This window comes from Monodon monoceros, unplaced genomic scaffold (genome assembly GCF_005190385.1).
Source record: "Monodon monoceros isolate NGI ecotype Baffin Bay Population unplaced genomic scaffold, NGI_Narwhal_1 Super_Scaffold_20, whole genome shotgun sequence".
NCBI lineage: Eukaryota > Metazoa > Chordata > Mammalia > Artiodactyla > Monodontidae > Monodon > Monodon monoceros.
In genome coordinates this window covers 87,067,071-87,094,135 of record NW_021703777.1, presented here as the reverse complement: position 1 = coordinate 87,094,135, position 27,065 = coordinate 87,067,071, and the positions used below count along the sequence as shown (strand labels likewise).

The 27,065-nt window shown below is 38.3% G+C and overlaps 1 protein-coding gene across 2 annotated transcripts in view; it reads right to left on the bottom strand.

Moving 5' to 3' along the window:
- Positions 1 to 2,802: 2,802 nt before the first annotated feature.
- The window catches only part of PPARGC1A (PPARG coactivator 1 alpha), a 95,369-nt gene continuing 71,106 nt past the window's right edge, over positions 2,803 to 27,065 (bottom strand). For both annotated transcript variants that reach the window (XM_029235079.1, XM_029235080.1), the window contains 6 exons: positions 19,837 to 20,752; positions 19,173 to 19,277; positions 18,900 to 19,020; positions 10,130 to 10,251; positions 9,647 to 9,798; positions 2,803 to 3,385 (listed from right to left, as the gene is read on the bottom strand). In XM_029235079.1, coding sequence (XP_029090912.1) covers positions 3,282 to 3,385; positions 9,647 to 9,798; positions 10,130 to 10,251; positions 18,900 to 19,020; positions 19,173 to 19,277; positions 19,837 to 20,752 — 1,520 coding nt within the window. In that variant the 3' untranslated portion in view covers positions 2,803 to 3,281. The remainder of the gene's footprint in view (positions 3,386 to 9,646; positions 9,799 to 10,129; positions 10,252 to 18,899; positions 19,021 to 19,172; positions 19,278 to 19,836; positions 20,753 to 27,065) is intronic.

Below are 27,065 nucleotides of genomic sequence, written 5' to 3'. Positions count from 1 at the left end.
CCCAACCGTTGCTCTCAGAGTCGTTTAGCAAAAATTGATTTTGTTGCACTGGAAGAATTATTCTGCTACATCTCTTGAAAAACAAAAAACAACCCACATTTCTAAAGCACCAGTTCAGTTACCAAAATTGTAGATGTGGTACTTACCACAGCATGAAGGCAATGGCCCGGGGTCATCTAAAAATCCTACAGATCTATGCTGAAATTTGCCTCCAGTGATGATGGGGTGCATGTGTTCATTTGAAATATTCTCTCCAAAAAAAATTTTTTAAATAAAAATAAAAGGAACACAGTTTACATTTTGATGGGCTACCCACAGTGTCTGCATAAGATACAAAAGCTCTATTTGGATGGTCTAGTGAGTCTCTCTTTGCACTAATTTTAGATGCAATTTGAAGTCCATGGAAGAAAACTATCTTCATGGTAACAATATTTGTCAGGCCAGAAGGGGGGATAAATGAATCCTCAACATGAAATCTGTAGTGTTGTCTTTTCATAAGTAAGAAAAGAAACCAAGATTTTTACTCATGTCAACAATCCAGGGCAAAAAGGAGAATGTATTGAAAATCGGATCACAAAAAATTTAAAGGCAAAATAGAGAAAGCATCTGGTCCTTGAACACATAATATGGTTTACTAAATATTGATTTCTTAAAAATAATTTATTGCTCTTAATAGTCTTTTTTTATTCTTATTCTACAACAGAAGATACTCAAAATTCAGAAAGAAAGACTGTAAACTTTAGTTTGGCGTCCACACAGAGTTAAAATACCTGCATTTAACCTACGGAACAACAAGAATTAGGCGGATTAAAGATGTGTTACAGTCGTAACGCAGGACCTGTGAACAAGTTCTTTTATTTCATAGTATTTTTATTGCTTTCTATCTACTTAGAAATAAGAAGCCAAAAACTCAAGCAAGCATCCGACAGGACAGACAGTGGATTCACTCAGAACACAATATGCTGGTGATAAATGAATGCAGCTTTCAAAATTAGCTGCATTGGCCTGGGGGTGAAATCCATTTTATAAGATCGTGTTGGGCGAGAGAAAGGAAAAGAACGATTACGTAGTAGGTATATCATGTCTTCCAGAAAAGTCATGTCAGCCAAACTGTAATCGAATCTCAATTTAAAAACTTGAATATACACGCCAAACTTTACTGACTTCCATTCCAGGGCTCCACACTCAGAGGAAATCCTGATGCTCAAAAATGGAGGTTTTTCTGAAGTTTTTATTGAATTTAGCAGAAGCAATGTCATCAAGAACAACTTCATGGTCACGTCAGAGGCCATGCTAGTGCAAGTAGAAACACTGCTTCTGCAAAAGCGGAATTTCCCAAATGAAACACTTAAACTCCAACCTGACAATTGCCATGCATCCTAGGTAGAAAATTTCCACTGGCTTTATTATTTTCATCATCTCATAATTTATAATAAATAGGCTATCTGCAACTGATAAATATGTCTCTTTAGTAAACAAAGGAATGAAATATCAGTATTTATACAGGATGCATAACTGTAAAAAATACAGATAAATACCATCATCATACTCTGCCAAGGGAAAGAGATACTGGCTTCAAAGATAGTCTTCAGACACACATTAATTATTGTAAAAATCATACTGTAATTATTACCTCAGCATTTTGTATCAAATTAAAATCACAAAAATTAAAACAAAACAGCATTTTAAAAAGATTTTTGACCTCTAGTTTCAAAACTACTGTTGATAGAGAAAATAAAAACATTTCTTAATGGTTACCCATTGAGAGACTTTACATAAAATCATGATATCTTCTAGAAAAATTTTAGATGAGAAAATTTCATTCCCCTAACAAATCCAGTGTATAAAACTTCAAAGAAAAACAAGCAACAAGAAAATGTGGAAAAATATCGCAGAAGTGGTTAATACCTTTAGGGGGCTAGGAGATTTCTTGACAAGATGCTTGGATCGAAGCTCACCTAAGAAGGGATGGTTGTGCGTAAAGCATCGATTTGTTGTGTTGCACTCAACGGACACACACACTGTCCTTTTTTGTTTGTTTTGTTTTACAATCAAATATATATAAGCGGTAAGTTCAGCTTCTAAATATGTTAGTGTACAATAATTGTTTCACCTCATAATTACATTTGAATATTCTCGATTAAGAAAAATTTAGCAGTTTTGAAAAGAAGGCTGCATTTACAGTGCATAGCTGTAACAAAAAAAGAACATCATTGTATCATATGTACACAAAATAAAAATACTCCATTTAACATCTGTAAATACTTAACTACATCAGAGAATGTAGCAATTATACTATCTGAACACATCCCAGAGAGTTCTACCCAACTCCCATTAGTAATGTAACACCGTGCTCGCTCCTCAGAAAGAACCACTGAACAAGCTGCAAGCTTGACCATTGACAAGGCTTTTGAAATTCGCTGTGGAAGATCAACATTTTGGACATTTACATGGGTGTCATGAGAAAGGACGAACTACAGAAACTTCAAAATGTTAGGAAAGTTGAGCTCAGTGCCCGAAGTATCCTCTCCCACCCAGATTCCATGGCAAAAGGAAAAAGGAAAAAAAGAAAGAAAAAAAAGGGAGAGAGAGAGAAAGGATGAGTTCTACGGAACCTGCAGTTTCTTCGGGATTGTCATATAATCATTACGTTATGAGAGAAAGCTTGCTTCAAGTTGATTTTGCACTTTCTTAAAAAAAACAGAGTACGGAGGCTGATGCCCAGACATCAGTGGCTGTCATTTTAGGGTGGCTTGTGGTTGGTTGGTTTTCCTTCCTTTTGGATGTACATATTTTTTTTTTCCTTTTGAATAGAATATGAACATTTTGAAGTTCTAGGTTTTAAGTGTGTCTTCATGGAACTGCTGCCATTTGAAGTGGTTTGCCCTTGCACGCTCTGGTCAGGTGCCCCCAGTCCCCACCTGTACATACACACTTCCCCCAAACCAGGCAAACACACGCGCGCGCGCACACACACACACACACACACACACACACACACACACTCCATCACCAAGAGACTCAGGGAAAGCAAAGCTGACACCCATAAATAAACATGTGCTTACTGGGTTTCCATTCTGTCTCTTGCCTCTTCAGCAGCTGTGTTCATGTAAACCATTGTTGTTGTTCTTGTTGTATTGTTGTTGTTTTGTTTTGTTTTTGTATAGAGAGTGTAAAGTAGGAGAAATTCCTAAGTATGACTTGCAACAGTCTGTTAGGGAAGGACGCGCTGTCCCGTGAGGTATTCACCGTCCCTCTGTCATCCTCAGCCAGGGAACATGTTACCTGCGCAAGCTTCTCTGGGCTTCTTTCAGTAAACTATCGAAATCCAGAGAGTCATACTTGCTCTTGGTGGAAGCAGGGTCAAAGTCATCTGAGTTTGAATCTGAAAGAAACCCAAGCCAGATTTAGATGTACCCTCTGCTGATGGTCATTAACTCAATCATCTAATCTAAGATTACCTGATTCAAGAGCAACTTATCCAATCGATATACTTTAAAAAATAGGCCCAGCTTTTATTAGTATATGATATTGATGTTGGTGTACACATATATATATGCATATATTTACATATATATTTTTTCAGAAGGTATTTATATGTATGAATATTAATATGTGTATATATATTTGCAGAAGGTATTTTTACAGTATATGGTACTGGTATATATACACACCAATATTTTAGTTAATTAATTGTATATTTATATATTTATTTATTTATAGCACATGTATATATTTGCAGAGGGTAAGGAGTGATGAGCATTCAAAACAGTCATCTATTGACTCATTTTAGATTTAAACACTCCTGGAGGTAATCAGAACAGACTTTAATATTTCTTTTCAATAGTAACTTAGTCAATCAATATGCTTTAAAAATAAGCCCCCTCTCCCTTCCTGGCATGTTAAATGACTTACCCAAGGTTCCTCAACCACTTAGTTGGAGAGGTAAAAGTAGAAGCTGGAACTAATTCTCCTATTCAGTGGGATTGATTTCATTGAGCATGAAAGCCAGTTGAGTGGGAGAGAGATAATTGTCAGAACTTCACCCACTCATCACCCGGCTGCTCCCCTTTCAGGAGGGAGGGACATACGATCTCCAGTACCTTGAGGGACCCCAGCAACAGTGGCACAAACTCTCCCCAAATTAGAAGGTTTAGGAAAATGCTTCATGTCCAGAGAGGGCAAATGCAGCCTCTTTACTCACTAATAGGAGAGGAAAAACATACCCGTATAAATAAAGCCATGGTATTTCTTAGATCCTTAAACTAGTCCAAGCAAGCTTTTGTGCAAAGCTCCACATGCCACTTTAAGTAGCCCTGAACAAAATGGATGTATGTCAGCCACGTTGGACATAAGGTAAAATTCTGTCAAATATTTCTGATTTTTCTCCTTTGACATCTACGGAAAAGTCAACTATTTCTGCTGGTCTCTCAGCTTGAGAAAAGGTGTCTTGGAAATACAATAGAAAGCCTCTGGCAAACACATTCATTCTTTGGAAAGCACTTACTAGAAGAGAAGACTAAACCTTTCTGGGAAACATTAACAATCTTACTAAAATATAAATATTTGTGTTTTACCCAGATTAAATTACAAAATAGAAATGCTCGGTGACAGAAAAAGGTAATATTAGATAATATGGGGGCTAATCACTGACCTCACAAGGTGTTCTTCTGAAAAGGTTGCAAATCCCTCAAGCTCTCCAGAACCAGGCTGATTCCCCTTCCCCACCAGCTTCAATCTACTTTAAAGACAAGGAAATTCCTTCACTTTTTTTTTTTTTTCTTCTCATTCTCACCATCCCTTGTCTTTACTGCATTTCTTTTTCCAGGTAAGATGAACAATTATAGTCAGCCTCAGATATAAAAACAGGACAAAAATGGCCCATCTTTCCTCACTAAAATTTTATATGGTCAATCTTAAATTACACTGGCTTACACTCTTCTCTTCATAGCCTAATGAATAATTTGCTTGTATAACCAAAGCCTCATGAGCAGCTGTTGTTCAAATCAAAATCTTTTCTGTAGACACACAAAAAAGTTCTGCTCATTGTCAGAGATTAACCTGAAATCAGAATTCCACTTGCACTGTAGATGAAGACGGAAGAGCTGTCCAGTGATGGCAGTCTGTGTGACATAAAGTCAGCATAGAACCGTCGAGAATATATACGTGTATCTTTCCTTGGAGGAGATTTTGAGAATATTTAAAATGTCTTAATTTGGGATTATTCTACATGAAACCCAGAATTTTCTGGGTTTTCATCAGTAAATACTAAAAGCACTTTGATACAGTGGATTTCAAGAGTTTCTACACTGTGAAATACAGTGGCTGGTGCTTATGTATATACCAACTTTCATAGGCCATACTATGTCAGTCGGCACCCACAAAATCTTTCTCATTTCTTGAAGAGACAATGTGTTTATATGCAACTCCTGTGGCAATAACATCCACTCCACCCCTTTCCCTCCACTAAAGGAAGGCTATTGCAACACAAGTAAGAGATAATGAAATTTTTATAGGAATAACCTGAAAGCCACGCTAACAAATTAAAAAAATAAATTTTTATAATTAATAATACTGTATTAATAGAAACAAATCACATCACAACTGTATTCCGAGCACCTAGAAAACTGTTGGCACAAAGTAGGCACTCAGTATTTGTCTAATGAATGTATTAGTCTTGAACACCCACATATTATTAAAAACGTGATTGAAAATATTTGTGTTTAGATCTGGGATTGATTTACCAATGAACGGCAAGGGTATATGTAAAGTTACATATGTATTCAAGATGTTGATAATATACTACATTTCTTTGAGTTAATAAAGAGTTTGTGACCGATGTTATTTGTTTACTTTTTATTATTTACAAATTCTAAGCCATAACTAATTCCTGATCAAAAAGATCATATTCTTAATCATGATCCATCCTTCTGTTTTGACTCTATAGTCCTAATTTAATTTCTGTCTTTCCTCTTTGAGATTTTTCATCAAGCTCTTTCAAATGGAAAGATCTATTTGTTTATAGAACAGTAAACAGAAAGACACACAGATTACAGATTCATAGAAACCAGACTTAAATATTGGCTTCATCATGATAAGCTGATCATCCCTTGAAATTCTGAGTCTCATTTATAAATCTGGCTCGTAAGCAGTAACTAGAATCATTGTGTTTTGCACTAATAGTATTGTAAGCAACCATTAAGTGGCCTCAACAGCAGAGAAATGGAGGCCTAAACAGACATTTCTCCAAAGAAGACATACGAATGGCCAACAGGGACCTGAAATGCGGCTCAATATCGCTAATTATTGGGGAAATGCAAATCAAAACTATGATGAGGTGTCACTTCACACCAGTCAGAATGGCCATCATTTAAAAGTCTACAAATCATAGATGCTGAAGAGGGTGTGGAGGAAAAAGGAACCCCCCTACACTGTTGGTGGGAATGTAAATTGGTACAACCACTATGGAGAACAGTATGGAGATTCCTTAAAAAACTAAAAATAGAATTACCATATGATCCATCAATCCCACTCCTGGGCATATATCTGGAGAAAACCATAATCTGAAAGGATACATGTACCCCAGTGTTACAATAACCAAGACATGGAAGCAACCTAAATGTCCACTGACAGAGGAATGGATAAAAAGATGTGGTACATATATACAATGGAATATTACTCAGCCCTAAAAAAGAATGAAATAATGCTATTTGCAGCAACATGGGTGGACCTAGAATTTATCATACCAAGTGAAGAAGTCAGACAGAGAAAGACAAATATCATATATCACTTAAATGTTGAATCTAAAAAAAATTATACAAATGAACTTACTTACAAAACAGAAATAGACTCACAGACATAGAAAACAAACTTATGGTTACCAAAGGGGATAGGGGGTGAGGGGGATGGGGGGAGATAAATTAGGTGACTGGGATGAACAGGCACACACGACTATATATAAAATAGATAAACAACAAGGACCTACTGGATAGCACAGGGAACTCTACTCAATATCTTATAATAATCTATAGTGGAAAAGAATCTGAAAAAGAATATATATATACATGTATAACTGAATCACTTTGCTGTACGCTTGAAACTAACACAACATTGTAAATTAACTATACTTTAATTTTAAAATAGCAGAGAAATGGGATATATGAGCTAACTTAATTTAGAAGAGCAAATAAAAATTTTAAAAATTGGTAATCTATCTAAAATGATAGGTTGCTTTACTTTTGGTAAAATTAATCGGTATCACATCATTTTCACTTTACTCTTGACATACACGTAAGCTCCCAACCCCTCTAAGAGTCCAGGATATGCTTATATGCACCTTATTCAGCATTCATGGCCCGAGGCACTTAACTTCAACCATTCAGGGAATAAAGACAAGACATACATGATGTTGTTTGGTTCCAAAGCTGGCCCCTGGTTGATTCTTTCATTTTAAAATAACTTCAAATTTATAACTTCTCATAACAATCATTTTTATTATAATTATAGCTACTATTCATTGAGAATCTATTTTGTGCCAGACACTGACACTATGCTAAGGGCTTCACAGACACATATTTAATCTTCACAACAACATTATAATGTATTTTACAAATGAAGAACCAGAAGCAGAGGGAGTTTAATTGCTCAAGGTCAAAAAGCTAACTCAGGTTTCAAAACCAGGCCTGCGAAATTCCAAAGCCAAGGTGCTTTCAACTACACCAGGCCTACACTCAGATCGACTCCACTTCCTGCATTTGTAAGGCTGGAGGGAAACGGAAAAATCCATGCTATTACAATACACATCAAACACACCTTTTAGGAAATCAGAGTTAGCTTAGCAATGGCAAAGTTTCTATTGCTGCTGGCAAGGCAGAGAGATAACTAGAGGAGAAGCATTCTTCTTAGAAATATTTCAGGGAGGCTCCAGTGCAATTTGGAAATACTATCCCATGCTCCCTTTACCAGTGATGAATCACGATCTAAAGGCCCCTCTAGGTAGCTTATTCTAAACTCTAGATGTTTTGAGAGACTAGAAAACACCCTGGCCTTCATCACTGAAGAAAATAAGTCAAATCAACTCAAGACTTCAATCTGTCTGGACTGTTTTTAACAGCCAACATTTGAACAAATGACTTGCCACCTTTTATATTTTCATCCCTAGGCGTCTATCTCTCTAACAGTCAGCTGTCTCTCCCCTGCTTCATACTATCTATTTAGCTTGTGAAGTGAATTATAGCATATACCTCCTGAACAATGCACCCCACCTGTATCAATTACTCTAGGAAGACATCAGTTCAGCTGAAGGAAGAAAAAAGCCCTGTATTTGGTATTCATTTTTTTCTTTATACCAAGCCAAAGCAAGTGCAGATAGACATAGAATAATGCTTAGGAGCAGATTTATATGTTAATTTCATGATGATTATTATAAATTGATTTAAATAATTATGTCATATGCACAGGACATCTGCCATTTTCCTTCCTTATTTCATGAAGGAATTTAAAGGCTTACAACACACACATTAGTTAGGGAATAACATGGAAAGGAACAAAATTAAAATTGGAAAGGAAATCAAGATGTCCATCGTGGCATTATTTATAATATCAAAAACTGAAAATGTGTTTAGCTATAATGGAACGATTAAGTATAATGGCACTATTTGCCAGACAGAATACTATACAACCATTAAAGTTTACTGGTAAATTATTTTTCATCCTTTGAATCACAGTGGAAAATGAACTTATATAATATTAATCGAGAAAAGTAGAACTTAAAAGCGTATATATACGTATAATATGACCTCAACTACAAGAAATTTGACGTTCTGACACAAAATACTGAACAGCAAATCCCATACTAGGTAACAGTGGTTATCTCTAGGTGATTTTACTATTTTTCTTAATACCTTTTTATATTTTCCAAATGTCACCCCTTGAGTCTGTACAACTTTTATAACAGGCAAAAAGGAATACTTATCTATTTTTCAGCTTCCTTACCTGTAAAATGGGGATGATAATATCCACTTCCTAGGATTGTTCTGGTAATTAAATGAGAAAATGCTTACAAAGCCTTGGCACAGTGCCTAGCATATGGAAGCACTAAAAAAAAACAGGTTTTTTTTTCTTCTTTTGTTTTAAAGAAAGTACAGTGTGATTTTACTTTCTCCTCTCTCTGGGTGTAATTTGTAGAAAATGTTGACATTTCTAAGAGTTTGTGAGATAATAAGGAAAAAAGAATAAGACTTTTGCATATTCTGTTTTGCAAAGCAATGATGCCAATGCTATAGCTTGTACAAAAGGATTCAGGGTAGGCGCGGAAAGCAGTAACAGATTACAAACGAATACAACACTTGCACACTCAAAACATACCACACACACACACACACACATACAAATAGTGCAGAATTTCAGCATATGGGCAGACAGTAGAAACAATTTGCTTCTTCTGTTTGTTGCCAAAACTTAAGCCCCTTGCTTCTGAAACTGCCTCGTGTGTTAAAAAATAAAAAATAAGATAAAATCTGTATTCAAATATTCCCTCTAGTAAAATAAAGCAATGGTCCAACCCAATGTGCCTACAGTTTACATATGCTTCCATTTTGAGCTCTACATTATGGATTCCTCATTCTATGTACAGTAAAATCCATACCTAGGTCTGCATAGTTAGACTTGAAAAACTGCTTGCGTCCACAAAAGTACAGCTCGAAGTCAGTTTCATTCGACCTGCGCAAAGTATATCCATTTTCAAGAGCAGCAAAAGCATCACAGGTATAACGGTAGGTAATGAAACCATAGCTGTCTCTGCAATGGACAAAGAAGAGAAGTTCAAAGCTAGTGAGGAAGGATTAGCATATATGACTGTAACCCTTTCTACTTTGGAGACTTCGCTGGTGCCAACGTCTGAACCACTGCATCCATTTATCAGTGTGATTGTCCTGTCAAGCAGCTAAATACTTATTTCTGGGACAGGAAATCTCAACTAGAAAGATTAATAAATAGGGATGAAAGAAAATAAATAAGGTTCTGAACTCAACATGTCATCTGTCAAAGCATTCCCATTCTAGTAATCTTATGGCCATAATTTTTTACATATGTCAGCTTCTAAACAAGAAATAATCTTGAAGATTCTCACCCATCATCCCGCAGATTTACTGTGCACTCCTCAATTTCACCAAAAACTTCAAAACGGTCCCTCAGTTCTGTCCGTGTTGTGTCAGGTCTGATTTTACCAACATAAATCACACGGCGTTCTTCCTAGGGGGGGAAAGTGAGAAGACACTTGCTAGATCTGAAGATAGGAAAGAAGTTGAATGCTAGAAACATTTATAAATGTGCAATCATGCATAATAAGAACCCCCCCAGAGCATGCCAATTAAAGCAAAACACACACTAAACCTGAACAAAAGACTACACTTGAACCAAGTTTTACTTTCCATTTCTTCAGTATCACTCTCTTCCACCTCTCACTCTCTTCTACTTTTTCTATCCATCTCTGTTCCTTTGTCACATGAAATTTAATGTATTACAGAAGAAATGTGTGTAATGCAATCTTTTTTTATCACTGAATCACTGAATAATATCTATTAAATATTTTAACACTTGTGACTCGATTATTAATCTTCAAAATTGGTAGGAAACTGACCTGGCTTGCAAAACTCTTTAATTTCTCCTTAACTCAGAATTGTAATAATAAACTATACACATTTTTTAGTTCTATTGACAAATCATTGACATCCATTACTATATAATTTTAAGATGTACAGCATGACAGTTTGACATACAAATTTTGACACCCCTCAAAATATTGATTCTTAAACTCTAGTATAAATACAAATTACCTGGGGTGCTTATTAAAAATGCAAATTATTGGATTTATTCCAGCTGTATTTAAAAAATTTGGAAAGTAAGCTTCAATGATCTTTATTTTTAACAAGCACACCCCAGTGATTCTGATACAGGTGGTCCAAAGACAATAATTTTAAAAATACAGTCTTAAAATACTGGCCATTTTAAGCCATGGGTCTCCAAAGAATAAGAGCTATAAAAGAGGCTATAAATTTCACTTTGCCAATGAATCTTATTTTAGGAACAGACGAGAAGGGTGTGGCCTAATTTTCACAAGTGGAGTCAATATCATCATAATCTGAAAGTCAACAGCAATTTATAACCTACAAAATATGGGAAGAATATTTTACAGCCTGAAGATGGATCACTTTTTACAGAACAAGAATGCACTCTTAGTGTAAGAAGTAATCGTGTATCTCTTATTCCAAGAAGACAAGGCCAAATATGATGATGTTTCTCAAGCTGAGAAAAGGTGTAAGAAGTTAGTATAACGAAGTGCTTACCAGTTAGCTTGTAAGTCTATCAATGGCAAACAAGAATGAAATGAATTTAAGGTTGGAGAGATTTAAGTTAGACGGAGGCAGAGACTAGGAAACACAGGGCAAAGGTACAGATTTAGCCTGCCTAAGAGTTTTCTCTGGATGTGCTGAGAATATCTTTTTACATCTTGGATGATGTAAAAAGTCATTTAGGCTTAAAGCAAAGAGATGTCCTATGTTATTTACTGAACATATGTCCATTTCATGTGCCCAGTATTTAGCAAAGAACTTGGTAAAGAGTGGACTCTCAATAAATGTTTGAGAAACGTAACTGAACAATTCACAGACCCTATAATACATATCCTCCTAGGTGATCTGATCATCCATGTTTCTTCTTTTACCATATGCAACACTCATATTTCCGTTTTCATCAGGAAAGTTCCTCTGAGCTTCAGGTTCAAATAAACAACTATCTATTTGACATCTCAGATTGGATGTCCCATAGGCACCTCAAACTGGACCAACATTACCCAAACCAAACTCTGTAGTTCAGCCTCTGCCCAGTGGGTCTTTCGTGTATCAGTGAAGTTAACACCATCTAGCCAGTTATTCAGGACAAAAACCCAAGTGCCTTCCTTGATTCTTCCCGCTTAGTCCCCTCCACATTTCCAAACACTCCTTAAGTCCTGTTGATTTTTACTTCCTAAATCTGCCTCTTTTATTGCATGTCCCCTAAATCAAGCTGCCAGCATCTCTTTCTGGACCAGTAAAACAGCCTCTTTACTTGGATCCTGTGTCTGTGTTTACCCTCCTCCAAACTATTCTTTCACTTCGGTCAGAATAGTCTTTACGAAGAGTACAGGAATCCAATCATGCCAATTATGATCTAAAACATTTCAGTAGTTTCTCATAACATTTAGGGAAAGACCTAAATCATTAACAGAACCTACTGGGCCCTTCAGGGTCTGGATCTATCTTCATCTTGGGCTTCAGCTCCCACATCCCATTCTTTCCTTTCCTCTATTTCCAGCCATATTGACCTTCTCTCAGTCCCTAGTATGTACTGTGCTCCTTCATTTTCTAAGGGCTTTGCACAAGCAGCTTCTCTGCTACTTGGAATACCCTTTCCACACTGCCTCTCCCTCCCCTCCACCAACATACACATACTGTCTAGAATTACAGTGAACTCAACAATCATTTTCCTTTCTGAGACTTGAGGTGAGGTTCGGCTTTCTATTACAAGTTGCTCTGATAGAACACTCTACTTCTCCTTTGTAGTTCTGTGCCCAATTGTAATTAAATAATTAATAGTTTATTCGGTGTTTAATGTCTATCTCCCCCAACAATGAAAGCTTCATGAAAGCACAGACCATACCAGTCCTATCGACTACTATATTTTAAGGGTACCCAAACATAAGAGTCTTCTTAATGAATATTTGTTGAAAAATCAATCAATTAATCACTTTTAACACCTAGTTCCATACCCTTCATTACATCAAAGGTGACTAAGTGTGGTCCTTACTCTGAGACTCTCTAAGACAGTGGAGAATGAAAACCAGGTTTGGTGCTTTATCATAGGAAAAACCTTACCCAGGTAGCTCAGCTGAGTGTACTAACAAAGGTTTCCATGATTTGCTTTTATGGTTTAAGTGTAGTGCTCTCACTTGTCTCACTCCACTGAAACAGCTGGTAAAACACAATTCTCTGACAGCAACCATTGAGCCTACATAACTGACCAGACGAAGTGATTCGCTTCCATGTAGATTGTATGTCTCAACTGAAGGCTGTAATTGTGTTGTTCCAGAGCACCCAGCACATCCTGGAGTTCAATAAATATAAATGGAGAGTGAGGCTCATCCCAGGGCAGTGCTGTACACTTGAGCAAGGGAATCATCACATCACATTCCGTTCTATTTATGCAGCCAGCTCCAGCCAAACAGCAGAATTTGATGGGACTGTTATCTAAACTTCCTGGCGCCTGCTTGCATGAGTGTTATTTATTTATTTTTTTTTAATGAATGTTTTTAGGAAGGTTACTACTGTACAGAGGAAAAGGAGGGAGAAATGCAGAAGAGAGAGAAAGAAATTGAACCATCACAAAGAAATTGCTCATCTACCATTAAGGGAATATACACAGCCTATGTTCATCTTCAAGGAAATTCACAGTAAAAGTGAAAATCGACCATATGCACATCCATATGCAGACATATTGGGATAGTCTCTGAATTGCTTCTTTACACGAAACTCTATGCAACGATAATCCCAAAAAAGGATAAACCAGAGGACCTTTTATATCGGATACTGATACATTCTGCAGTAAAAAAAAGACACAACCTAGATAGGAAAGACAGAAATCCAAAGGGCTGTTCCGCAATCACTTAAATTACCTATTTGACTGTCAATCTTCTTTTATGCAACATAAGAATGCGACCACATCTTGCTATCTTACAAAGATCACAGATTGAATACATGTTGAAATTCTCATTTGAGAAAATGATTAGAGTGTTTGGTTTTCCTAGTGATAAAAATGAAATTAAAAGGCATCTGAAGGTCTAAAAAGCAAAGACAAAAATCTTTCCAAGATTGACCAAAATGTCTAGTGAAGAACTGATTATTTTTAACATGTTGCAGTTTTATTAGACAGATGAATAGATTCCATATCTTTAAAAAACCTTAACATTTGCAGCCAATTTTTCAAGACATTAATTTCTAAACAGGAGATGAAAGGAAAAGAAATCAAAATGCTTAATAACATTTCCAACTTCTTAAAGGCTTGGAGGAACTCTAAACCTTTGGAAAAAGCTCCTTGAAAAATGATTTTCAGACCAGTTTTCACTATCGAGGAGGAAGGAACATTTATCAAGTATATTTTAGCTTCAATTTTCACAAAAGCTAGTTTGCTGATGGGGTGGATAATAAAAGTGAAGATTTATGTTGCATTAACAGGTATGGTAAATCCTCATTATATCAAAACACAGGGGATGAACACAGAAAAAAAATCCGACTGAATTAAACTGACTTTGCATTATCAAAATGTTTACCAGAAAGTGTGTAGAGCCTCCCAGTTAGCTGGGGAAAATATACAATGGTTGTTTCTCATCAAAAAATAAGTAACTCCTGGTAATAGGGGTTTGACTAAGAAGAAAAGGAAATTAGTGAGATTAACATTTACTAAATTCTAACAGATGCCAAGTACTGTGCTTGATGCTTTTCTGTGGGTTATCTCACTAAAATGCTCTGCAGTGTTAGGTAACAATAAGGAACAGCCTGATATAATTTGGATTTTAGTTCTCAGAACTTTTATTCTACATTTCCAAGTCAGGATAATTTAAAAATCCCTCTTCCTATGCTAAGGAAACTGCATGTCAACTTTGACAGTGAAAGATTTATGTTCACCTCCAGATTAGTTACAACCTAACTTCCTCAAAAATTCCAAGGATATTACAAACACTATAGATGAGATGAGTGGATAAAATCCACGCCACTTCTACAGTGAATGGCATAGCTAGGTCCTCTATCTAAAAGATAGAGAGGGGTGAATGACCATGAAAAGGTGTGAATGGATAGAAACAAAGGCCAAAACTCTGACATAATGCCAAAACAAGTTTCCTTTTTTGTTGCTTTTTCTCTTGTTCTTAACATTGATAACCCTCATCTGATTCAGTAGGCATTCAGTAAGTGACCTCAACTAGGAGACACTTTCAGGGGAGAAACAAAACTATAGCTTTCAGTTTACCGAAGTTACTTCCATCCAAGTACGGTCCAGGAATACTCCTCCTTAGTGTCTTAGGTTGGATGGATGTGAATACATCCAGGTTAGTTTACTTAAGAGTTGATATAATTAGACATTAAGTACTATACTCTGGCTTCCAGAGTTCCAATATCCTGAATTATTTCAAGCCTATGAGACTGAGAAAAGCAGAGGATAAATTGGGTTTTGAGAGCATTTAGATGGAAATTGGAGGAAAACAGCAACTTAAACAATGGCAATATTCAACCACAACGTATGATTCTGTGTAATTACTAATTATTAGTCTTTTCTTAGCTGTCTGATTTGGTACACTGAAGTCGGTCTGAATAAAGACTTTTGGACACATACATATTAAAAAGTTTATAGATGACCTAAACCACCATCTCCTTCTTATGGAACTCAAAAATAAGTCAATATTATAGACCACAAGACAAGGTAGCAAAGGTTAATTTTGTAAAATATCTATTACATGATTGTAACATTATTTTTTTCATTTCCTTTTGGAGCCTCTGTTTTGCTGCTCCCCTGATTATAAAATTGATCTGAATTAATGAATAATCCAGCACTGCACCCAAGATATTCCAGATATAATTTGCTATTTATTCATTACTTTAAGGGTGTCTCAGAAATCTGAATGGAAATCACCTACCCGACCAACTCCGGCAAACTGTCCTAGTTCCTTTAGCTGTCTCATGAATGACTTTACAAGCTAATCTAGTCAAATGAGTCAAAAATCATTGCTTGTATCTCCAAGTCCATAAAAATACATTTTGCACATGCATTATGGCACAAGAAAGCAGATCATTTTGAGGAAGGAAATCAATCAGAAAAACTTCCTGCAGGTAATCTCATTAAATAGTTCCACTACGCCTTCAAGATATTCTTCAAAATCTTTATTATGACTTAAAGGACCCTTCAAGGATCTGGCTACCATGGAGCCCTCCAGACTTATTTCTTGCCTCTCCTGTACCCTGGTGTTCTAATTAAATGACTAGCAGTTTCCCAATATAGCTTGTTCTTTTCCAGAGACTTAGTATAAGCTAAAGTCTCTGCCTAGAATAGTAATTTCCAATAAAAATATAATGCACCATATGTAACTTTTAAATTTTCTGAGGCACATTTTAAAAAGTAAAAAAACAAATTTAATTTTAATAATATATTTTACTTGGCTCAGCATAGCCAAAATATTATTGTTTCAACTTGTCATTGATGTAAAAAATATTAATGAAGTATTTTACACTCTTTTTTTTTTGTACTGTCTTCAAAATTCAATCACACTCATAGTGCATCTAAATTTGGGACTAGCTGAATTAGCCTCATGGCTAATGGCTCCCACACTGGACAACACAGGTGAAAAAAACCTTTGCCCTTTCCTCCCTTTAGGTTTCAAATCAATCTCACCCTCTCCAGGGATGCCCTCCCTCGTTCCCAGGGCTGGTTGCCGACCCATTTGCCGCTGCAGTACCTCAGGCGCACCCTCTGCGATAGCAATTAACACACCCTATTGCCTCTTCATGTATCTTTACCAGCCAGTAGACTTGAACTCCCTGGATGTGGGGACTAGGTCTTACCTAATTTTAGAGCCCAGGCACTTAACAAATGTCTCTCATATACTCACGTGTTTTCACTTATTTTAAGCAAAAACAGCATCTAATAGTCCAAGTGGGAATTGGTTTAACAGTAAGTCCCAAATCTTTATACTAAGCTCTCACTACCTATGGGTCACTGTGTTAGTAAACAATCTCTATGTCCTAGTTTTCTTTTTTAATCTGCTTTTTAAAAACAAAAATAAAAATCTCAAAGCCAAAATTCTCACAAACGTCTAGTTAATTATGATGACTTAATATAAGCCAAGTTGACATTTGCACTATAATTGCTGTCTTTCAAAGGGAGCTGATACAGACTGTCTTAGTCAAAGAATTAACCAAGGAACTGGTCAATATTTGTGACACAGGGAAAGGCAGGGTGGTAGGGTGGTATCTGCTTCCAGACTGAGGCTAGTGGCCTCAAGAGTGCTTTTGGCTCAGGCATCTATGGAATATAGACCATCACACTCTTTGATCTATTTGTAAAGAACCAAACTAGCAGAAAAGACCCCTCCCTCCCTTTCTTCACCCTAGTAAGTATCTGGCACTAAATTATCTTTGGAAGAATAGAATAAGCACATGTCATTTATCTACAGCTATGCTTTGGTTACAGCTGTGTTATATTTTGCACAAATGAGCAAATATATGATAAAACAATTTCTCTCTTTAGTGTCATTCTTTTGGGAAGAAACATGAAGAGTTTTATCAAATATGAACATGAAAACATTGAAATAACTATTTACCTTCATGCTTACTCAACATGACTCTCTTTGGTATATATTAACTGTACTGTACCATACTACAAGGCTTTGTAAACTAGATGGCACTCTGTAAATGTGAATTATTATAATTATTGAACAGGCTATTAATTAAAAACATCTAAATTAGAAAATTGAATTTTTAATTTTCATTAGTCTTCTTAAGTGTTAACTAATGATACTCTGGCAGATCTTAATATCACAGCTCATTTGAAAGTTGAGAAAAATGAGGGAAAGTGTCATAATTTTCACAAGGCCTTTAATTTGGTCTTAGGTAGATTCAAAGTTAAATGGCAGCAAAGCCCTAGATCTTTAGCCTAAGTATTCAATTACTTCTCCCTTCTTTCTCCTTGAGTGCCTGAGTTAACAAACCTCTCAGTTAACCTTTTTCCTCCAGTTGATAACTGTTGGCCAACGCTCGATTTGGACTCTATTAGTCAGCTCTTCTAGGTAGGTTTTTCAAGATTTTGTTGATGGTTGTGGGTTGTTTTAAAGGTACCATATCCATCTAACATTTACAGCTAAAAATCATTTCCCTAAGCCCTGGTTAGCTTGTATGCAAGATGTGTCAAAGGTTGATCTTCACTGAAATGACGTTTAGCAGCTGCAATGAATGAATGAAAACAGTGCCATTTCCAATGGATATGCCATGGCTCCCTAAAGCACCATGTTGGGAAAGCCCTCAAGGCTCTATTGCGGCTCAGTGGGAAAGATTTCCTTAATCAATTAGGAATATCTGCCTTCAACAAGTACTGGATGCTGACAATTGGAGGACCTCCTTTTTGCCTTCTAAGGTCCGACCAACGGAGAACGAACTAGATGCACATAACCTAGATCCTAACCCCAAAGGGTCAGTACTGTGTATATGTCAAGCGAATGTAATACCCTGCAGTACGTGGTGCTGAAATCCATAAAAGGTTATTGAAAAGCAGTTCATAAGAAATATGGATGTGTTAGTTGTTGACCTGGCACAAGGAAGAAATGATGACTTTCTTAGCAAATCTTTCTCTACCACCGCCTTTAAATCTTAACTCAATCCAACCCTCACGTCTGCCAAAAAGACGAAAACTGGAACCAAATAGTGATATCTCTTCATTTTCCACTCAGAGAAAAAAAAGCAGCAGAGAATAATACAAAGAACTCATCCTCTGGCTTGATGGGACCAGTATCTGACTGGACAAATCTCTCCTTCCTCCATTTTTAGAAACAAAGGTCGAAAACAGTAATGAGCTTCAAGATGAATGAGAAACAGGTAGTATGGAGGAGAAATACACTGACCTAACATTTTGCTTTCCGATAGTCTGTGTTAAGAGGGACTGAGGGCTCACTGATGCTTTAAAGCCAAAAGGCTGAGTATTGCATATTCTAACAAGAGTCTTTCCCTTATTTTCTAATCTATGCCCACCCCGACGAAAAGAAAAGACAGGAGAAAAAAAGAAAAGAAACCCTCCTGTAAAATGAAAGTAAGCTCCAAGCTGCTTACAATTGCCTTCTGCCTTTGCCTCTCTCTCTGTTTGGCCCTTTCAGACTCCCGTTTCTCATACTCTCTGCGGTATTCTTCCCTCTTCAGCCTCTCGTGCTGATACTCTTCGTAGCTGTCATACCTGAGAAACATAACTTCATCATTAAGGCAACCACCTCCAATCGCATGAGCAAAATTAATCGGAAATTGGGGAGGGGGCAGGGTTTTAGAAAACATCTTGTCATCTACGGGAGGAGATGAGAGGCGCGGAGGGAAAAGGACGTGTATCATTACCTGGGCCGCCGGCCGTAGGGCGATCTTGAACGTGATCTCGCGCACAGGGGAGAATTTCGGTGCGCGCGGTGTCTGCAGGGGCCTGACTCATAGTAGTAGCAAGATCTGGGAGAGAGGAGGAAAAACAGAAGGGCATTTGCAACTGCCAGTGAACCCCAGTTTATCGGCATGACTGAACAGCCCCTGGAATTCCGCATTACATAAACCGGCTTTCAGTTCCCAGCTACTTGTGAGATTTCCCAGTGACAGTTTGTGATCATCTAGTCAGCTTAGAGGTCTGGAGTGACGTGTTCTCTTGCAGCGTCTCTTATTGATGTGAATGCCGAACGCCGGCCTGGTACACTGTCAGCTTTATCTTGCATGGATCTCACCTATCCTGGCACAAGGCAGCTCTCCAGGTAATGGAAAAAGGTAGATGAGCAAGTTTCTTACAAATTGCTCTCTCTGATCTGACTGGCTCAAGGCACTGTGTTCAAGAATGACAGACTTAAGAGAAGATGGGGAGGAATGTATGGGAAACGACAATCTCCTTAGTTCCTGTGGCACTGGGAATGGATGGTGAGGGGCTGGGCTGCCTGTGGGTTTTGAATGCATTTTTTGCCTTTGTTTTTTTTTCACTTCCTGGGGACGCCTTAGGCTTTGGGTGGGTTTTGACAAGGTTTACCTTGAAGAGGATCTACTGCCTGGGGACCTTGATCTTGACCTGGAATATGGTGATCGAGAACACGACCTATGTCGAGAAAAGGACCGTGAACGAGAGCGCATCCTTTGGGGTCTTTGAGAAAATAAGGATTTGGGTGGTGACACGGAATCTCTACATGGAGAGTTAAAAGAAGAACAAGAAGGCGACACATGGAACAATGAATAGGACTGCGTGCCATCCCAAGGGGAGTTCAGTTTATCACTTTCATCCTCGCTGTCATCAAACAGGCCATCCATGGCTAGTCCTGAATTTATAAACATAGGTAGTTTGGAGAATTGTTCATTACTGAAATCACTGTCCCTCAGTTCACTGGTCTTGTCTGCTTCGTCGTCAAAAACAGCTTGACTGGGATGACCGAAGTGCTTGTTCAGCTCAGCTCGGATTTCCTGGTCTTGGAGCTGTTTTCTGGTGCTGCCGGGAGAGACCTGCCTGCTCACCCCCGAGGCCTCTCTCAGGTAGCACTGGTCTGAACCTGTGGAAGAGCGCATCTGCCCCTGCCAGTTGGAGGAGGCATCTTTATATTCTAGTTGTCTGGAGTCGTGGAGCTCCTGTGATATATTAATGAGTATTTCCGTTTTGGAATTAACTGACTGACAATAGTCATGGTCACCAAACAGCCGCAGACTGGGCCGCTTGGCCTTCCTTTCCTCGTGTCCACTGGTGAGCACGGAGGTCTTGCTGAGCTGTGCGTACAACTCAGACTGCTCGGGCCCTTTCCTGGTGGAGTTATTGTCTTGGATACCGGAAGACTCACTGTACCGGGCCTTCTTTGATGGCGGAGGTACCACAGTCTTGCAAGAGGGCTTCAGCTTTGGAGAAGCCCTAAAAGGGTTATCTTGGTTGGCTTTATGAGGAGGAGTTGTGGGTGGAGTTAGGCCTAAGATAATAAAAGAAAAAAAAAAGGGGAGGGGAGAGAGAGAAAGAAAAGAGACAGAGATATGTTGTTAAATGCCAGGATATGTTCTCCTAACTTTTCCAAGATTTCAGACAATGGTTAAAACTCAGTGAAAAGGAAGGAAACTAAATTCATGATAAGACCGGAAAAAGTGACTCTGTCTCCCGAAGCCTCTGTCACCAAGAAAAGATGGATCTACAATATAAGGCTGCGGTGAAAGCCATGATATTTTGTATTTCAAACGCCAATGCTAACCAATCCTGCTTCCCAGGAAACATGACCACGTCACCACCAGGCATTACAAAAGCTCAGATTTACAGGGGCTTCTCACAGTCTTAGTTGTGGAAAATTAACACGGTAGGGACACAGGGAAATCATAGAAGACCTTTGGTGGCATTTGTCTGCAAAGAGTGCTGGGGAGGATGCATGTAGGTCAGGAATTTTTGTAAAATCAAGGATATCTACCCATGGAGCCAAAGAATTAGGCAACTTTAAAAAAAAAGAAAAGAAAAGATGGGATGACAGCAACTGGGGGGGGAGGGTGGGAATGACATTGGCAACATCAAAGTAAGTTCAGTAAAATGCAGCCGGCTAACGCAGGGTACCAGACAACTCTACAACATGACGGCAATGATTCTTTGTCTCCACAGTTCATTAACTTTGTAAACCATGGCTAATGTAGGTATAGTACATTCTTGTAAGCATAACTAATACATTCTGTCAAAAATATGGTTCTGCAACAGAAACAAGTGAACAGTAACACTAAATATTGCAGTGCCAGCACACCATTTTATCTGGAGCACCACATCAGGGCGGGTTAGGAGGCTGAAGGATTGAAACGAATCCAAGCTTCGGCAACTAACTAATTGAAAAAAATGAAAAAAAAAGAAAGGAAGAAGAGGGGGAATCTGTCAGTTGTTGCCTTTTGTGCTTTTCTACAGAGGGCAGAAAATTCCATCACAAGTCATTGTGGGAGAGTGTGTGAAGGCTAGTTATCTCTGTTCAGTTTCACCCCTAAGTCCTCCTCAGCCCTTTATGCCAAGGAAGAAGAATTGTGGAAAAGCTCCAGAGTCAACGGAACTTTGAAGAAGGGCAGGCTGGAGTTCAAATGACTTTATGCTTACAAGGGAACATTTTAGTTTACAATACGCTTTTTATTTAGGAGGACGGGAGGATGCTATTCAGCAAAAAAGAACTTAAGTCCACAAGAAGCCTGGGGTTGGACTTAAGGCGACTGCATGCTTCAGGGAAAATTCTACCTTGACACACACACATACACACACACATAACCAAGTAGGGCACAGAACGCTACATGAAGTTTTGGTATGAACAGGAAGACACTGCCTCTCTCCCCTACTTGACAATAAAGAGAAAGAAGAAATTAATATTTTCCTTAAAATGAAATATTTTGCACCAATATTTGGCAACTTTTATTATACATAGCTAATTCTCCCTAAAGGAGGGAAGGAAACGTACAAAAATGCAAAAAGGTTTGACTTTGGACATCTATCCCAGAAAAGTTCAGAAAGACAGGGAAATGCAAACACAAAGAGAAGGAGACACTGCTCTCCCTTCGTGACACATCTGAGTCTCAGAAAAGCTTCCCTTTATCAGCAGCCTACTGTACGCCTGCCCCCCATTCTTTGCTTGAAGATAATAGGGAGGTGACATTACTGAAGGAATCATCTATGTCACTGAAGTTCACTCTCCTTGTGTTCCCTCTTTCATAGACAAGTGTATCTTTTACTCACTCTAAGGAATTCCTATATGGCCAATTTTCTCTCCTCCTTCCCTCCTTCCCCTCCTTCCCCTCCTCCGTCTCTTCCTATTCCTCCCATTTCCCCCTCCATCTCCTTCTCCCCTTCCTTTTCGTGCTTTCTTTCTTACCCTGTCTATCTTTCTGTTTGTCCATCTCTCTCTCTGCTTGTTTCCTCTACCCTTTGCACTGCCCCATTCATACACACTGATTTCAACCACATGCTACCTTCAATTACTGCTACAACAAATGTAAAGATACCAATTCCCAGCAAAGAAATGACAAGATCTCAAATACTTCTCACAGGAAGCTAAGATGCTCAAAGAAATAATGATGAATAATCTCTCTTTGCTGAGTAAATAACAGTCAAATATTCCAAATGAGATAGCCCTTGAATTGGGGGAAATGACATTCAACATCCTCAAATACAACTTCATAGATCTTTTCATGATACTCTGAATGGGGGTAATTTTTACTTTTCCAATAATTTACTGCCAGGATCACTCACTTACCAGATACTGCTATATTTTCACGCTTATCTTTTTGAATGTGAATTATATCTTGTCTCTCCAGACAGATGAGAAGCTCTCAGTGGAATATTGCTCGGGCTTATTTTTGCAAAATGTTTCACTCATTTTTATTTTTCTAGATCCTCCTTTACTAGTAGGTGTCCCATTTCAGTGGCCCACGGATCACTTGGGAAGCTGGTCAAATATTTTTAATGACACGGTTCATAGACCACTTATGGAGAGCCACTATCCCGCCGTGTCTATGTGGCACCTTGCCTTGATCTCAGGTAGATATATTTTGACTGACATTCTAGACTTATAAAAAGAAACCCTAAACTTCAGAAACACCAAATTAGGCCACTATTAAAGAGAGACTAGTTCTAAAAATAGCTCAGCTATCTAGGGATTTTAAATATAGAAATTCTTTTTCGTCTTGAACATTTGAAACCCTTGTCCTAGTACCTAAGCTCATTATCGCTTAAATAACCGATTCTCAAGTTGCTCTTGGGAGCGCTAACACATGATTAGAGTTTCTTGGCGTTAAAAACAAAGGCTTTTACTTCCTTTTCATTTTAGATGGCCTGTGGCAATTAGACAGACTTTCACTCAGCACCTACTATGTGCTGAATATTCCACCAAATGCTGGCATTTCAGGGATTCAGCCCCCAGGACTTCATAAAGAGATCATTCTTTAAAATCTGCAGTAAGTACAGATTTTCTTGTGTATCTGCTTAAAACTTACAGAAACACCCTGAGATAACCAGATATACCCTGTGGGTGAAAATATCAGGGGTAGAAATTTCAGACGGCCCTGCTCATTAAATAATACTCTCTTAGTAGATGGAAGTTATTTTAGGATTAGTGAGTCGGTGGGCAGGGAAAAATAATTCAGATCATTCCCTAACCTTTTGACTGTTTACTGAAACTTCTTTGATCCGAGGAGAATACCCCAGAGCAAGACTGAGACATCTTAAGGATCACGAGACTGCGTGTCACCAGTGCCTCATTGAAAATCTATTTCCAGATAGGGTTGAGATCCAGAGTAAAACAAAACAAAGCAAAACAAAAGTATAAGAAGCGGGGCTTCCCTGGTGACGCAGTGGTTGAGAGTCCACCTGCCGATGCATGGGACGGGGGTTCGTGCCCCGGTCCGGGAAGATCCCACATGCCGCGGAGCGGCTGGGCCCGTGAGCCATGGCCGCTGAGCCTGTGCGTCCGGAGCCTGTGCTCCGCAACGGGATAGGCCAAAACATTGAGAGGCCCGCGTACCGCAAAAAAATAAAATAATAAATAAATAAATAAATAAAAGTGTAAGAAGCTTTTTTTTTTTTTTTTCTTTTCTTTTAACGTGATGTCCAGCTTTTAGGAGTTGTGCCCGGGACAGGGAACCCTTTGCTGCACCTGAACTAATTAGATTTCTCTAACCCCATCTCCTCCACCCAGAATGTTTTCCCCTGCGGTAGAAGGGCAGTCAATAATCAATTCCTCAACCCCACTACCTCTGTCATCTTCCCACTAATTGCCGGACTCTCAATTTCAGCCCACAAGCCTAAATCAACCAGGCTAATGCCTCCCATAACCTCTGGATTATTTCCTGTGTGTTGATTTTCTGGGGAATGTGTACATTTTGGTGTTGACAGTACAAGGTATATTCCATGCTCTCTCTTGAACTTAGCAGGTTTTGACAGATTTATGTGAGGACAGATGGCCATTACAGGCTGAAGGCTGACAAGAGGCAGTTCAGAACATTGTTAACACACTTGCACAAACTCTCAGCAGTGCAGCACTGTGCAGAATGTAATTCAGACTATAGCTTTTTTATTGCTGCCTATTTTCTTTTGTCAGAAGAGCCTGCTGTGCAGAGCAACAAATGGCTGCTATTACCCAGAATGTAATGGGTGTCAGACAAATCACGTAACACAAACAATCAAGAGTATGTAGGTCATATTTCAACGGAGCACAACCTTAGCAATATTTATGATTACTGCATTGAAATGTGCTCTATAATAAACAAGTACCTCTACATCACTCACACTTCTGCACTTCTGCACAGCAAATCTGGGGGAAGTGGTACACACTCTCCCACACTCTCCAGTTATCTTTTTAAACAGGCCTTTAAAAAAAAAAAAAGTCAGAGACAAGTTTGGTTTGGTTTTGTGTTTCATTATGTGCTATAAAACGATTTCCTTTGAGGAGTTCTCTTTTGGGTTGATGTGTTTAATTGAATGACTGATAAATGGCAAGTCTTCTGCTCTGTATTCTGTGCTCCACTATCCAGCCAATGACTTCAGCAAGATCTTTCTTAATAGTTTACACAGTTTTACAGTTTACATTTCACACAACCTCCTGCTAAATCTGTGACTCGCTTTGGAGTTTGACAGTGGGATTTCTCTTATGTCACATGCCAGTTCTAAGATTTCTCAAGGAAAGACACCGAGAAGATGATTTTCTAATTTGCTTAAAAACTCACCAAAAAAGGAGGACTGGGCAAAGAGAGGAGAGTGACTTGATTTCTACTCACATATTTTTGGCCTCAAGAACTTGGAGTGGGTGTCAAGGGAGCATAGGAAGGACTGATACTCAATCAGTATGAACTGTTACTGCTATCATTGTTAAAATATTTTGTTGATAAAAGCTCCTCCAGTGCTCTCTCTTCACCCCTAACTTCCCCAGGACTCACTGGATCTCCACAAAAGCCAGCAACCAAAGTGTTAACCCCTGACACAGAAGGGCCTCCCACACCTCGCTCTGGTACCGAGGCTGGCATGTCCCCTCTGACTGATGGAGCCCCCGTCTTTCCTGCTTTTTAAGGATTTCCTGTATCAGCTCTGAGAACTGGGGAACAAACTCACCGCACAGAAAAGCTTCAGAACATTCCTATGACATGTGTCTAGTGCCCCAACTCTTGCTCATGGAAGATGAAGCTGTTATTCATTGGCCCTCGGGCACTTTCCCACAGAGCTGGGCCAGGAGAGGGGGTCCGGGTCAGGGAGGGAGGAGTCTGGCTTTCCAGGTGTCTCCCACCAAACCCCAGAAGTTGATATGGGAGAGAAAATTGCTTTGCTATCCTTGGCTTGCAAGACATTGGACAGTACCATTTCCAGAAAAGAAAACTGAGGTGTTTTTCAGACGCTGAGTCAAGAAGAATGAGATTAAAAATAGAAAATGAGGGATATGAAATATGGAAGAAATATGGAAGAAATTCCTGTCAGGACGAGTTGCAAAACACTGGAGTGGGCTGTAAAGAGAATTTGCTGGGTCTACCTTTCTTGGCTTCTTCAGCCACAGGAATGGATTATATGACCTGTCAAAATCACTTTCTAGTTCTCTGTCACTGTGGCTTTCTGTTAAAACTACCAACTACTATTCCTATTTTGCTTTGGTCTATTTCCCCACGGGTAAGTCACATACAAAAGATGTATATACCAAAAGGGTACAGCAAATTTATGCTGTTTGTCCATATACCATCCAGCGAAATCAGCTTTGAAATGGGAAGTCCAAAAATGACAATACAAGACTCCACATAAAAGAATAAGAAATTACTCAGTGATGGGTTAACGAGCTGGGTTTTTTAAGTGCAAGTCTACTGAAGTGCAATTTCAATAACTGCCGATTTAAACCAAATCCACCATCATGAAAACCATGGGGAAAATATACATATCGATGGAGGAAAGCATTGCTAAGACCTCGTGAGTTAGGGTGACGAGAGTGCTGATGATTTTGTCCTTATTTTCCTAATTAGTTTTAAAATAGTTATATTTATTCTTATTACTTTTACAGTAATAAAAATAAAATATTTATATATACATATACGTGTGTGTGTGTATATATATATATATATATACACACACACACATATACATATATATGTATGTACATGTAAATAAATATATATAAATAAAAGTTTGGGGGTTCCTAATCAAATTCCTTCATGTTCTGTGGTTAAAACCATCACCTTGTTGAGCTGACATTGCTTTGCCATTCCCATTTCAGAAGCAAAAAGTCTAGCACTCTGAACATCTCCATATGC